The 15899-nt window shown below is 45.7% G+C and overlaps 1 protein-coding gene across 5 annotated transcripts in view; it reads left to right on the forward strand.

Annotated features, from left to right (window-relative positions):
* The window catches only part of LOC119386996 (rap guanine nucleotide exchange factor 4), a 387003-nt gene that overhangs the window by 315124 nt on the left and 55980 nt on the right, over window positions 1–15899 (forward strand). For all 5 annotated transcript variants that reach the window (XM_037654296.2, XM_037654297.2, XM_049413333.1 and 2 more), the window contains one exon: window positions 14355–14589. In XM_037654296.2, coding sequence (XP_037510224.1) covers window positions 14355–14589 — 235 coding nt within the window. The remainder of the gene's footprint in view (window positions 1–14354; window positions 14590–15899) is intronic.

The following is a 15899-nucleotide window of genomic DNA, read 5'->3' on the forward strand; positions in this document are numbered from 1 at the left end:
TCGTGCTAACTATATAGACTTGCACCCTAAGTGTTCATATGCCGAAACACGTTATAATGGATCCTGCTTCTACTCAGCAGCACATTAGTACTTCAACAAACAATGGGTGTTTCGCTCGGCGCTGCTGTTTTCGAAGTTCTACTGGGAAGCGCCATCCGCGTTTTACTGCCTAAGCTGTCATGGGCTCACAATAATTGATTTTGGTGGCGATGTTGTCCGCCGCCGCCGGTGTCCGTCGCAGCTATCGCGCACAATGAGAAAAATAAACAAACAGGGTTCGTGGCGGATTCGTACCCAGGCGGTCTTCGTGGCACTCAAGTATTCAACCACAGAGCATTTCTAATCGGTCGCTTTCGATGGAGGCGAAAATGTTTGAGGCCCGTGTACTTAGATTTAGGTGCACGTTAAAGAACCCCAGGTGGTCGAAATTTCCGGAGCCCCTCACACTACGGGCGGTCTCTCATAATCATAAATCGTGGTTTTGGGACGGTAAACCCCAGATATTATTATTAATCTATCTAATCGGGGTCGCTGCTATCGGTCGCTTCGCTCGTCGCTCGCTCACGCATCAGCTCACATCACATCACTCACTCACGTCAACATCCACGTCAATCCTCACCACTCATCACTCCACTCACTCACTTCACTCACTCACTCACAGTCAGCTCACGTCAACTTATCACTCACGTCACATCACTCACTCACGTCACTCACTCACTTCACTCACTTCACTCACTCACATCACCTCACTCACAGTCAAATCACGTCAACTCACTCACTCACTCACTCACTCACCTCACTCACTCACTACTCACTCACTCACTCACTCACTCACTCACTCACTCACTCACTCACTCACTCACTCACTCACTCACTCACTCACTCACTCACTAAATGCACTTGTTCATAATCGAGTATATGAAGCAGGACATGCTGTTTCTCTGCAAATGTGCGTGAGATGAAACAGAGGTAAAGAAATTTCTCGATGTCGCACCGTCGTTGCTCCCGCACTCTTGGCGCAGTTTGCACAGCGACGAGCGGCCATCGTCGCAATGCCGGGGCCTCACACTCTACGTACGTATTACTCCTCCGGGCGGATTACTCGAAGCGCGTCGGTTGAGTCGGAAACCAGCGGGACACGAAAAAGGGAAATGAGGGAGCCCAGGGCTCATGCGCCCAAATGTCCTCGCGCCCCGCTCTCGCGGAAGAGCGGGCCCATATCGATTCTGGACGCGATCCAGCAGCGAATTTCGCGTCGGGCGCGGGGCGCAGATTTTCTTCCGTCTCACCGAAAGCAGCGCGCATTGATGGAAGCGATCCCCCGCCGAGGGACTGGGTTGCAAACAATGTCAGCACTGAGGCTTTGCCGCTTTGTTCAGCGGCGAGGTACATACTATCGTCGGTGCGGAAATCATAGGGGTGCGTGTGCGGGCTCGCAAACAAGAAAACAAAAGGTGCGCTCTTCGAGGACAGTGTAAATAACGGCGTACCGGTTAGAAGAAGTGGTGATGAAGAAAAAAAAATGTAATCGAGGCTTAAGTGAAAACGGTGATTGGTTTTGCGGTATACCTTACTGTATTCTCGTCCCGCCAGGCGTCTCTATATCCGGTTATGTACCCAGGTTATATCGCCTTTTATGTTAGCGCGTACTTTTGCTCATGTATACCTGCAAGGTTCGCGTTTTAGCTTGTTGTGCGGCGTCGCTGGCAGATTGATTTTCTTCGTCCTCGTCATCTTCCCTCTCATCCTCTTCTTTAATAGAGAACCTGTGTGCGACGCGCTATCTTGGCGCGCCGCGTGAACATGAGCGTGGGCGTTCAAAACTGCGTGGGAGAACTTTCATCCCTTTTTTGCACGGAGTGGGCGGAAATTGATAAGGCTGCAATACCTCATTTTGCCCTGTCCTTGCGCTTCGACGTTGAAGGAGAGATATTATTATCTCTAAAGAAGGGGATGTGTCCCTTGCAGCCGACGATGTACTCCAATGGACATAAGGCCGTGCGAAATGAGATCTTACGTCTTTTATGTATTCATTACTCCCGCGTCACTTCGAGGTCACGTTGTATAACATGCAACGTTGTATAACACGGAAAAAATAGCTATGATGGCTTGAGGGGGCAGGGTGAAAGGTAAATTGAGGCAGACTGCCTAATGCCACCTGTGTAGAAAACACATTGACGGACCGATGCACTGGCCAAGCTACCACAATCAATCAATCAATCAATCAATCAATCAATCAATCAATCAATCAATCAATCAATCAATCAATCAATCAATCAATCAATCAATCAATCAATCAATCAATCGTGGACCGACCTATGCACTCACCTATACCAAGGAGGTTAACGAAAATTGCTGGAGTAGCAATTAATGCTCAAGAGTGAAGCCGTGCCCACCAAAAGATGACGGCTGCAGCCTCCATCTTGGTAGGGGCACGATGAACCACCGGCGTTCGGTGAAGGAAAGGGTGCGTTTTCCTCGCACGCCAGACGAGTTTAATGTGTGAACTTTTACGGGTCAGACACTGCTACAAGTGTGCCTTTGTGTTACCAGTTTTAATTAGCAAGCCTCGAAGTCATGGCAAATTTATTGGAGATCAAGTCGCCAATCCTCCTCATGAGGTGTTACTTTCGTCAACAACAACGATCTTTCATTTTATAATTAACGTAGTATTTACGCTAACAGACCAAGACCATTTGATCTCTAAGTAGGCACCACCAGAAAAGAGAATGTTTCCGAGATCTTTGGTGGGCAAAAGTTGGCTTCACTTTGGATGCCAAGGCGTTGCGAGTGCTTCCACTCCAGAATTTTTTTAGATGCGAAGCATATTATAGCGGAGTTCAAACCGGTGGTGGTGGGGGTGGTGTGCAGCGTGACCACCCTTACTGCGCATGCGCATACCCTCTCCGCTTCCCCCTCACCCCTTTCACCATCTCCACTTTCCCTCTCTCCTACCCCTCTCCACTTCCCCTCTCCACTCTTCCTCTGAAACGCGGGCTAGACATGCCGAAATTCTCTCCGCAACGCCGCGATGAGCGCCAGCGCAGGATTGGCGCTGGCGCTCATCACAGGATTGGCGCTGTTCAGCGCCAGTCCTGTCGTGTGTGTTTCTTTCGTCTTCTCCGGAATACGATTACAAGACCTGTATTTGGAGAGAGAGAGAGATAGAGAGATTGAGAGAGAACCTTTTATTGAAAGGTAGAGATTTTAGCCGGCGTGATGGAATCGCTGACATGCTACTCTTCTTGGGGAGACAAAGACGGGAGGACAAAGGCATACCGATGAAATGTTTATATTTTACGTAAATTTGAGTTGCCCAATTGTCTCGCTTTATAACGTTCAGCCTACTTCAGTAGTGGACATATATTCATACAGGAAGCCAGATAAAGCGCTGAGTGAAGTTTCGCGAAAGTATATTCTCTTAGTTCCGGCAAACGAGGACGCTCACGTCGCCTGCCTTCCTTCATTTCCGTCTTGCGCCGCCTCGCGGCAATTTCATTTGCTTCCAGAGTCACCGAGGGTTCACTTCATTACGGCCGTCCAACCACTTAGGACCGAACAACGAGTTTACCTCGGCGCGTCCGATGAACGGCGCTGTCTAGGCAGGTTAGGCGCGTGACCGTGCGAATTGGGCTCGATATAAAGCACCGAGTCCCAAGTAAAGGTAAAGGGGCTAGGGGGACGTTATAAGGAACGAATGCAAACATCGGTTCTGAGAATCACTGCAGCGAATAGCTTCCTATATAGCGCACCGGCGGCCGTTAATGACCCACTTTCGGAGGCAAAGGACGCGGCAGTTTAGCTCGCCGCGTTATTCAGGGGGGCTCTTCGAGCCCCGAACGGAGGCTCGTTTTGTGCGAGCTCGCGTTCGCCACTAGGGCGTGTTTGCGCACATCTACTGCACACGCGCCGGTGGTGTAGCGGTGCCTTACCCCGTTAATAGGCTGCTACCACTTTGCCCTTCCACTGACCCCAATGAGAACCTCCCTTCAAGCTTATTTCCCGCTTGTTGTGAGCGTTTAGTTTCTTCGTTTCCTGTTATTTCCTTCCGTTCGCCATCTTGTCTCCGCGGAAGGTTTAAAGCGCGCCTCCTTTTTCTGTTTATCCCTCGCAAAGCGAGAAACGTTATATTTTCCGAAGTATAATGTACAAAACTCGGCTGCGAAGTTGCGACTTTTATATCCTTTTCTCGAATATGGCGCGGCGCGCTGACGGCACACTGGCGCAGCATTCTCAGGCTTTTCGTGCCTATATTCCTCTCGGAAACGAAAGAAAACGGGATGAGGTGTCTAAGAATAGTGCTTTTGATTTGCAACCGACATTATTTTTTCTATCTTTTTTTTATTCTTCTCGGAAAACTAAGAAAACTGGATAAGGCCTCTGAGAATAGTGTTTTTGTTTTGTGACCGACACTATTTTATCTTTATCGTTATTTATTTATTTATTTATTATTTCTTTTTGCAGGTGACGTGCGCCCTTCCCTTGAAACATTACGCGGGAAAACCGAATCAATAATCAGTAAAGTGAAGAAGCAAATTAGCGAAATCATCACGCAAGGAGATAAACCTCAATGAAACAATATACGAAGCGATTGCCATGAAAAAAGATGCTATTCAACGAAATTCGCACTGTGCAGAGAAGGGGGTGCACAAGCTCGTTGAACATTTCGGGCCATCAAGGGTCTGGAAGGGTATATAGGTCGTTAAGAAAATAGCCGCGCGTATCCTAATATATATGCGAGCGGTACTCCTGTAGGTGCCTGTATATATCTCTGTGTGCGCGCGTGTGTGTGAGTTGGTTCTTCGAGCGCGCGGCGAATCAGCGGGAGTTGGAGAGCGTTAGCGGGTCATTAGGGCCGGCTCCATATAAGAAAGCGAAAGGGCAAAGGCCTCTTCCTCGCCACACGCCGGAAAACGCGAGATTCAAGCCTCGTGTCCGGGACCCTGACCTCGGAAAATGAATGATTCTTCTCCTCTACGCTGTGGGGTGGAAACCCTAATGTGCCTCTTCTTTCCGCCCCCTTGAAACAGCCTGATGGGGGTTGCACGATTTCGGATCCGAGCCTTTACGATGTGTGTGTGTGTGTGTGTGTGTGTGTGTGTGTGCGTTCGTTCGTGTGTGTGCGTGTGCGTGCGTGCGCATGTGTGTGTGTGTGTGTGTGCGTGTGTGTGCGTGTGCGTGCGCATGTGTGTGTGTGCGTGTGTGTGTGTGTGTGTGCGTGCGTGTGTGTGTGTGTGTGTTTAAATTGATGAGTTTCACGTTCAAGTACTGACCTGGTATACACCGCATATAGGCCGCACTCGCGCTATGAAGAACAACGCGTGAGCGAACGGGTGCGTGCGTCTGTAGATATACATAGCTTTCTTTCGACGTACAGCACCGAGGAGAATACGATTCGTCTTCGCGGCTATGCGATGCTGGTGATGCGGTTCTCGATCCCAGCTTTTTCTCGAGGAGTGAAGGCGTGTGGCTGGAGCCGCTCGGGCGCGGAATCCTGCTCACTCGCTCAATGTAACTCGCTCGAGTGCACGGAGATGCCCGCTTTCGGGAGTGGAAACAAATTACCCGGCTTCGAAGAGTGTAGTGTCGGCTTGTCTCTCTACACTCTCTTGCTGGTGTTTTCTTTATACTTCTTGTTCCATCGCTTGCCTACAAGGCGGATTGGAAGTGCTGAAACGGGCATGGCTCGCCTCGGCAGCGATATCTGTTACGGTGTCTAATATCGTTCGAGTTCCGGCCGATTCGTCGTCGTTTTTCGTGTGCCACGACAAGACATGCATATTACTAAGGCGTTGGACTGCGCTATAGTTGATGCATTGTCAAAACGGATAAAAACCAACGGAAAACACAAGACACAGCGGAAAGAAAACGACGGGGCAGGCTGGCACTTATAACTGAAATAATATGTATACTTGAAAGACTAACTTATACCCGCCGGCAACCGCTTTGCGCATGCGTGAACAAGAAGCGAGGCCAGGCTGGACTCGCTTCTTTATTTGCTTGCGAATCGATTAACTTTAAGCAGGACTGAGAATTGGACGAGTTGTTATGGATTCGTTGTTACGAGAGGGCGTCACGAAATACGACAAAAGCACTGTTCGTGTGTTCGTCAGTGATTTTGTTTTATTTCGTGGCACCGTTTGATAATTATGAATCGATTAACTCACTGCCCGACAAGACGCGACGTGGAACCGTGCGTTTCAAGTGCGGATTAAAGAAAAGCGGAACTGGCAGTTCGTAGTTGTTGCTCGCTTGCATTAAGTGATGGTCCTATACGCCTTAAGAAACGAATATTTGAACAGAGAAGTTGTTAGAAAAAAGAAATGGTGATCTCGACTTTCCGATAAAATATTGCATTCACGTCCCTACTCTCGTGAACGGTGCAACGCGATATACCGATAATTAGTAAACAACAACAGAAATGGCAAGCATTTGGAGGGCTCCCCCAGACGCTGTTTCTATGTCGTCTAATCAAAAATTGTCGCTTCTTTATTGGGAGAGCATTCTGCACAGCGTCGCATCTACGCAGCCGTTCTGGAAATGCGTGGGCGCACCGTTTGTCGAAAATGCGGAGACATGCTTATAAATAAGGGATGCAACTCGACAATACAAGGAAACGTTGTCGCGTACGAGTACGCACATGCATACACACGTGCACACAGACGCATTCGCGTACCTGCTTGCAGAACACGCATGCACGGGCCCACCAAACGCAGGAAGAAAGGTTCCGGAAAAATTTGGTGGGATTTCGTTGTTTGTTTTTGCAAATAAGAAGCTCAACATGCAGTCTGGTGAAACCGTGTTCGCAACACACAGTTTCATCTCGAGCGAAAAGTAAAGCAAAGACAACGCGTGCGTGTGACCGTGTGCTTTCATGTGTAAACCTTCACGTGGGCATGTTAGTGCGTTCCCCGTTTACGTTTTCCACGCGATCTCTTTTATTATTCATTGAAGCGCCGGAGATGACGTCGAGTCGCATTCGTTTCGGAGAACAAGTATACCGCGTTTGAAAGAAGAAGAAGAGAGAGAGGGTGAAAAAAAAATCGGCGAACTGCCTCTAGGGGATTTTCTTCTCCAAAACACGCCCCCCCCCCCCCTCCCCCCTCCTGCATTGCCCCCGGGTTTTCAAATCTCGGTGCTCTCTCGCGTGTAAGTAATGTGGGCGACGGTTCCGTGCCATTTTCCTGGCTTATGTTGGAAGTTCTATTAGCCCCCTCAATATGCGTAATGCGAACTTTCTTTTTGTTTTTTTTTTCGTGCTCATCGTGTAACCTTTATGCCGTTAGCTCCATTCCCCTTTATCTTGCGCCCCCCCCCTCCCCACACATCTGTTCTTTCTTTCCCCCCTTTTCCCGTTGAGCTTCTGTTTGTCATACGTCGCAAAGAAAGCAGGTTAGTTCCGCAAGGATGGCCTTTTTCGCCAGCGCCATCATTCGGGTCAAAGACGTATGCACAAAGCTATCGCCCCTGTAACATGCGTTCAAATTACTTTGCACTTAAACATCTTTGTTGCTATTATTATAAGCCTGTAAGGCCCAAACACGGTGTTGCGCATAAAAAAAAGTATAAAAACTTGTTCACCGTACTTGATGCTCCCACGAAGGGCATTTGCATGAAAACAATAAAATGTCGTTCAAGTTTTATCATGATAAGTAATGTAATTAACGTATAAGTTACCTTATTTCTGAACTGTTCGCGTCTGAAAAGAATCTTCAGTGTAGTGGAAATGTTACTGTATACTCTATGCGTTAAATTTATTGTGCTAAAATTGAAAGTTTAAGACATCAAAATCGGTATAGCGCATATGTTACAGTTTGCACAACAGGGCTAAGCTATTTCTGGGCAGTATAGTAAACGTCTTAATCATTATTATTATTATTGTTATTATTATTATTATTATTATTATTATTATTATTATTATTATTATTATTATTATTAACTACCGCCCTATTTCCCTTCTTTGTGCCGCATCCAAAATCTTTGAGCTTGCTCTTCACAAAATATTGTCTTTTGATGTAAAAAATTCATTTATTGTGAATCAGCATGGGTTTCTCGCTGGCCGCTCAACTGTCACTAATCTTGCCAGTTTCATGATGCAAGTCTCCACGCCTATTTCGCAGAGAGGACAGATTGACGCTATTTAATGTGACCTTAGCAAAGCTTTTGATGTTGTCAGCCATTCGCTGCTTGTGGACAAACTTGCACACTTTGATGTTGATTCTTCAATTGTGAATCTCCTCCATAGCTATCGTCTTGATAGATCATGTTATGTTGCCGTTAATGGCCAAACGCCCTCTTTGTATAAAGCTACTAGTAGGGTTCCTCAAGGGTCGGTACTGGGCCCACTCCTCTTTTTAATTTATGTTAATGATGTTTCTTCTGTCATTCGGAATTCTTCTTTCCTTTTGTATGCCGATGACTTAAAGATATTTAAGGAAATTCATTCAGTTATCGATTGTCGCTTGCTGCAATCTGATTTGTGTTCTTTTTCTGAATGGTGCAGGAGCAATAACCTCTCTCTAAATATTTCAAAAACCAAGGTAATGAGTTTCACTCGTAAAACATCTAGTGTGCCGTTTTTATATTCTGTCAATTCTGTGTCGTTGTGTAAGGTATGTGAGATCAATGATCTAGGTGTTCTTTTTGATAGCACCTTACACTTTTTCTGGTCACGCTAAGCGTGTTGCTTTGCGGAGTCTTCGCACCCTAGGCTGTGTTTGCAGAATATCTAGAGAATTCCGTTCTCCTGTGCCCTTCCGAAAATTGTACACCGCGCTACGTCTTCCTCAACTTGAGTATGCATCTGTGATCTGGAATGGCATTCCTAATTCCAGCAGCAACGCCATTGAGCGAGTCCAGAAAAAATTGCTAAGCATTTACAACCATCGTTTCGCCAGAAATGACTCTGGATCTCGTTCTAACGTTGCTGGATTATTATCATTGCCATCACTTTGCTGCCGACGAAATCGCGCTGATCTGTTATTTCTTTACAAGCTTGTGCATGGTATATCCTGCCCTGTACTGCTCAACCGTCTTAATTTCCGAATTCCACGTAAGCTGACCAGAGAGAATAGACCTTTTCATATAACCGCCTGCCTCTGTGAACATTCGACCATTGGCAGGATACAACGTCTTTACAATGCTTAGTTTTTGGAGCTCGATGTTTTTCACAGCTCCCAGTCGTTGTTCTGCTCTGAGCTTTGCACTGTACTTACATAGCCTCGTACACTGTTGACTCTTTTTTTTTTCTGCCTGCGCATAGTTGTATATGTGCAATTTTAACGCGATAGCGTTAAAGAGCTCGTATCGCAGAAATTCCGTCGTCGGCGTCGGCACCGTTGGTTGTGAGCGAAAAATCATCATCTTGTCCGTGACCGAAAAATCGAAAAAGCTGCAAATAAAATAAATAATAAAAATGTTGGGTTCGAGTGAGAATCGAACCTAGGTCGTCTGCGTGGCAAGCAGGTGTTCTACCACACAGCCATGCCTCTGCTTGGAGCTGCACTGAAAGTAACTTTGATGCTTCCCAACAATACGCGTCCTGTATACAGGTGTCACAGTACGAGATGTAATATGGCAGTAATATTGCGTGGCACAAGCGTACATTGCCATCGGGCGTCACACCACGTCAATATCATAACGAGTTGGTGGTTTAAATACAGCCCCCCATTACAAAAGGCACACAAATTACTGCGCGTATTCCCTTAAGACCACGTAGTGGGTGCATCGCAGCTTCGAAAAAGGTTCTCGCGCATAATTGCTCCTGGTTTAAGGCATGCTACCCATTACATAAGGCACACACGTTATTGCGCGCATTCTGTTAAACACTCGTAGTGTTCGAAATGCGCACTAGGGGCAGGATATTGCTATCGCGTTCAACTCTTAAAGGCGAAGCTTAAGCGTCCCCCAATTTTTATAACGTTTTTTATCCCTGATATTTTATAATGAATGTTTGCCTTTGTTTTAGTTTTTTTTCCGTGCGCCAGTACAAAGACCTTACGGTTGTTCCTGGGCACATTAAATAAACGTTTGATTGATTGATTGATTGATTGATTAATTGATTGATTGAAAATATTTTGCTCGTTGACATCATCTGCGGGCAAGTTTGTTTATATTTTTACTTTTTAGACAATCTATACGGCCCCGTTTTGACGATGATAATTACAAAAAAAAAGGTAGTGGACGGGGATAATGATGTGGTTAAATGGAACGGCAGAAGGTTTGCCGTGTGTATCGCCTGTGACACATAGGAAAAATGTTTCATTTAGGTAGGTTTCCGGCATTTCAGTCAATAATTTATATTGAAAGAAAACACGAGCTAAAAATAAAATCAGAGGAACGGGTGAACGAAAGTCTCTCTTACTTTTTTTTATTTAACTTCAGGTGACGTTTAATCGATCAACGACGCTTTTTCCAGGTCACAGTGAAATTGGCACGGGATTCTTATCAACGAAAATACCTGTCACATCAATGGAGATGTGTCTGTCTATAAGGCAGAATCCCGTAACGTTGTGGCCTCACTCTTAATAGCAATATCGCTCGACCAACATGCCAGTAAACTCTGTCAGGTGAACGGCTGTCGGAAGAGCATTACAAAGAGAGAAAGAAAGAGAGAGAGAGAGAGAGGGGGAGGGGTTATCAGAGTCACCTGAAAGTTGCAGATGGGAGCCCTATATTGGGAGGCAATGTTTGGTAGCGTATAAAACTTCTTCAGCACGTGGCGTGATTGCGCGCATCCCAGCCAAGCGTAACCCCACACGTTAGAGCGCTGTGATTTGCAACACCAGCGCAAATGTTCGCGTTCAATGTTTCGGCGTAACGTTATGTTGTCATGATTTTGTCGTGATTTAAGAGCTGTACGCAGAGTGCGCTTTCATCTCATTAGGTGCTAAGCATAAGGTCCTCATTGATGTTGTTTCCAACTAAACTAAACGCAGTTTAACCAACACTTTCCGTGTGACACGGAATTACGGGCGCACACTGTAACGAACATTTCCGTCAGTCATGGCGATTACGGCTGTGAAAATGCTGCCGCTCTGGCTTCCCTAAGCATAGAGAAGCATAGAAACAACAGAAAACAAAAAAACACATCTTTCTAGAAGTCCAGTGTGCCACAGGAATGCGAAGTCAGCCTGTAGGTGTGTTTCAAGTTTATTTCGCATGTATTGCCAAGCACAGCGCCGACCGTTTTCAGTGGTACGCAGTACCGTTGATCTTTTCATAATAAATATTTCACCGGAACATTTCAGAGTGTTCGATCAAATTCCATCTACGTACGCGGCCCACGCTGTAGCAGTACTCGAGGTGTTGCAACTTAACAGAGTTATCACCGAGGTCTTATTTGCGCAGTTTCGCACAAAGCGATGTATTTTACTGAAGAACAATGAAAGACACTTTCCACTGTTGTTACTTCCGTATTGCACACGTATTGCACAGCGTCATGCAATTCGCAGGAATGCATGCACTCAAGGGATGCAATCACTTTCGCGAGAGAGGCCACACAATAAGATATATGCGGTGATGACACTTCAGCTTCCTATATAAAGTCGCGATCGCGCTTACCAATGCGGAACTTTCTCAAAAGAGGATGATAGGACGGCGCAAATGGTCGCGAGGTCCGAGTCGAAAGTGACATCGCGGAATGTAGACTGCTGTCAGCCGCGATGACGTACTAATTAAATAGTTTTGCTTAAACACATCAAGACGATGTCTACAAAACACCTTGTCGCGCAGAAATCCAACCCTATTTTTGTAGATCCGTGCATTTGGCGTTTTTGGGCTTTAAGGAGAGAAGAAGAATGTGTGCTACTGGAAATTTATCCTTGCACAATTCTAAATATATAATGCGACTTGTCTTGTAAACGAAAGGACATAGTCAGCGAAAAAAAAAAAAAGAACACCCTCTCCCACTAAAGGGAACCATGTGGGGATGCGAAGCAGCGCTGGGTGTTCACTTGTGTTTCCATTGTTGTTCCATTTGTATGTTTCCGTGTATGTTTAATTTGTGTGTGGAGTTGTGTATATGTTGTGTACCGCTTAGGTTAGCCTTTGTAAAATGAGGTACACGCTTGAACGACGCAACGCTCCCCTTACTGCGCATTTAATCGATTCAAGCATCGACTGCGCTTCTACGCGAGGCAAACAGCGCGCCAGTGAACACTGTGTAAAGCAATATTTATCACTGTATTCAATTCGAGTAATGTGTCAGAAAGCAGGGTAGGTAATTGAAAATGTCGATAAAATTGTTATTCTTTATGTGTGCAAGTAAGAACGCCATCTGCGTTCTTTTAGCAAAAATATCTTGGTATCGAATCCAGGCGGCGGCGGCTGCATTTTCGATGGAGGCGAAAATGGTTAAGGCCCGTGTACTTAGATTAAGGCGCACGTTAAAGAGCGCCAGGTGGTCGAAATTTCTGGAGCCCTCCACTACGGCGTCTCTCATAATCATCTCGTGGTTTTGGGACGTTAAACCCCAGACATTGATATTATTATTATTAGCAAAAGTATTTAAGGAGATTTTGGTGCCTGCGTGTGACGCCAGCTACTCTTGCATGGTCATTTGGGTCGTAAAGCTGGCAACATTAAAAAATGCAAAAATAAACACATGGAAGAACACTCACATACTCATTCTTACTATGTGCGGCGTAAATGTTCACGCAGCAGGGCAGATCACACACAATATTTCGGGCACTTGCGAAAGAGGTCTCTCTGTGTTGGCGCTTTCTAACAGTCACGTACTCAAACACAAATGCTATATCAGCACGAAAATACAAGACACACGTAACCAATAGTACCTGCTATATCACATTGTGGTAAGGACAGTGCGAAAATTTTTTATAGGTTTCAGTATGCTTCGTATACCCATCAAACGCTCTTCTACTGCTTCGTTATTATTATTATTATTATTATTATTATTATTATTATTATTATTATTATTATTATTATTATTATTATTATTATTATTATTATTATTATTATTACTATTATTATTATTATTGCAGAAATGTGCGCACAGGAAAAGATCATTCAAAGATATGGATAAATATGGCGATGACGAACTTATCTTTTCCAAACATCGCACGATCCCGCTCTCAAACGCGGTATTTGACAGGAGGAGCACATATTATGGGGTCAAAGTTCCCGATGTCCTAACGAAGCCCTTTCGCATTTTTTTTTCCAGAGCTGACTCGTGTGCCGTGATCGGTTGTAACGGAAAGGAACCGCGCTCATGCGTCGCCGACACAGGTGGTCTGTGCGAAGGCGGCCTGCTCCGACAGATCCACCCTTTATCTCTTTCGCTTATTGTAACAATGCGATTAGTTGTTTGACGCCACAAAGCAGCAACGGGAATAGGAGACAGGTCGTAGCGTAGGTCTGCAAATTCGTTTTGGCCACCCACACAGCGCGTTATTGGAAATTTGGAATACTCTGAACTGCATTATTAAGCTGCATTAATAGAAGAAAAAAGATCGGCTATTTTTGCTGCAAAAGAACGTACGGTAAGCTCCAAAAGAAGCGGAAACTTAACACAAGCGGCGGTGCCGCGTTGAGCTCCCTCTCCAGCTTGCTGTGACGTCGTCTATTTTGACGACCTATGCTGTGGCATAGGTATCAATCAATCAATCAATCAATCAATCAATCAATCAATCAATCAATCAATCAATCAATCAATCAATCAATCAATCAATGAAAGACACGATAGATGTTTACACAGATGACCACTACTGCTAAAGGTGGACTCTCTTTTATTATAACAAATACTGAAATTTAGCTTTGCATGTTTCGGAAATCTTTATTGACACAAACGGGAAGTATGCAGAAATATATATCGAAGTAGTATACGTGGACGCAGTGAGGTGCTCCTCCGCTAACAGGAAACAGAGCACCTACTTCAAGTTGCTTCATTTGTGCAGTTTAAAAAGTTCAGTAGCACTCTTCAGGAGACGCTCTTACGATGTGAGCTGTGAATCGTTTAGACGCATGATTTCGTTCTCCCCCTCTTTTATCCTGCTACCGCACTCCACTGGTAGGGTAAAAAACTCGACCCAATTAACTCAACCTTTTTGCATTTACTTCACTCCTCCCCCTCTCTCTGTCAGGACGTGCGAGATAGAGGACGTAACTTCATCAAGAATCCTTATAAAGCACTATTCTAGTTATGCTTGCACCGTGGTACATAAATAATATGAACTGAATCACAGGCTATGCACACGAGCTAACTTAAATACTGAACAAGTAATAGAGGTGGGTCGTGAGCAATCTTTCGTGTTCGGATGTGTACAGAAAACGAGCTAACAAGCGATCATTGCCTGGTGTGTAGCCTCACCGCATGCTTTCTCTGTCTTGCTGTGCAGCCGACGGCACAGGTGCACCGGGCGGGATGGGTTCTGCGCACGCTGCTGCTGTTCCAGGCGCCTCAGCTGGTCCGCGACCGCAAATACCACATGCGCCACTTCAAGCGATGCATGGTGGGCACCGAGATGGTCGACTGGCTGCTCCAGGTGCCGGCCACCCACGTGCGCCTTAACTCGCGCGCACAGGCAGCCGGCATGTGGCAGGTCCTACTCGAGGAAGGAGCGATCAACCACGGTGAGATCATCTGCATATATCGCGCTTGGTTGGCTGCGCCATGCTACGCAATACGCTGTACCGTTGCGTCATCGCTCGAATGCATTGTTGCGCTAACATGGCGGTGCACTGTAAGCAAGGAACGGGAAAAGCGCTGTATGCCATACACAACGTATGACTTTGCACGTGTAGACTTGAACTTATTTTGCTTACCTGAACTCACGCTCAAACATTTGCAACTCATGTGCTGTTAGGTAGCACTGTTTGTCCGCCTTGTGTTCTTCTGTATGACTATTTTGTGTCCTTTATATTATTATTTTTTTGTATTGTATGTTTCGTTTGCTAAGCGAGAAGGAGTAGCACGTAACGCCATAAAGCCACCACCCTTTCCTATTTGTCATATTAAGGTTTATCGAAGAGTACTATCTGAAATGGCATTTATCTTCTGTCATTTTCGATAAATCGTAGTTGTTGGAAGTCAGCATTTGTCTCGTCTCTGCTTCAACGTTCTTCATAAAAATGTTCTTCGTTAAGTTCGGTAATCGACTCGCGTAAGCGTTACTGTAGGTTGGTAAAGATGGAGACAGAAAGAGAAAAAAAGTTAGGGTAGGGCACGCAGGCATGACAAACAGGCGAGCTTCCAACTGGCTACCCGCCACGCTGAACAAAAGAAACTGAAAAGGTGGACATGGTATGGCAAGCGAAATGGAAGATGCAGGACAGTACTGCTAGCGCATTAGCCAGGCACGAGAGTCTCCAAAGGCGTAATTCAGGGCACAGGTAGGTTTTATCGCGAATATAACGCCGTGTTCTTGCTGATGTGGCGCTTTTTAAGAGCGCGCCTAGTGGTTTGCACAAGCGAGCGTATATTAGAATCTACACTGAGAAAGCAACCGCAGTGTGGAAATCCTTTCCATCACAAGTTTTTTTTTGTGCCGTGTGTAGCCCACAATCCTCCTGTCAGCACGAGAAGCAAGGACTCGCTGACGTAGACAAATAGCCAACCGTTGCAGTGATGTATCGCGCTCCGTTTTGGGTCCAGTGAATGACAAAGCGAGCATACGCGCGCACAAAAAGTGACTGGTCGATGGAGGTTTAGCTGCATAACAGTTGTATGTGCTTGATGCTGCTGAAGGCATTCAACTGACCTACCTTTCATCTTCTTTATTTTACTCGATGCGACCATTCCGGCGAATAACATTAATCAGGGTTCGTACACTTCAGGCTGGTAAAATATTTCTTAGTTCACCTTGTCAGTTTTATTAAGCCCTGCAAAATAAAAAGAAAAAGAAATCATTTCTCCCCCTTATTGCACGTCGATTTATGTTCGT

Source organism: Rhipicephalus sanguineus, chromosome 3, assembly GCF_013339695.2.
Source record: "Rhipicephalus sanguineus isolate Rsan-2018 chromosome 3, BIME_Rsan_1.4, whole genome shotgun sequence".
NCBI classification, from domain to species: domain Eukaryota; kingdom Metazoa; phylum Arthropoda; class Arachnida; order Ixodida; family Ixodidae; genus Rhipicephalus; species Rhipicephalus sanguineus.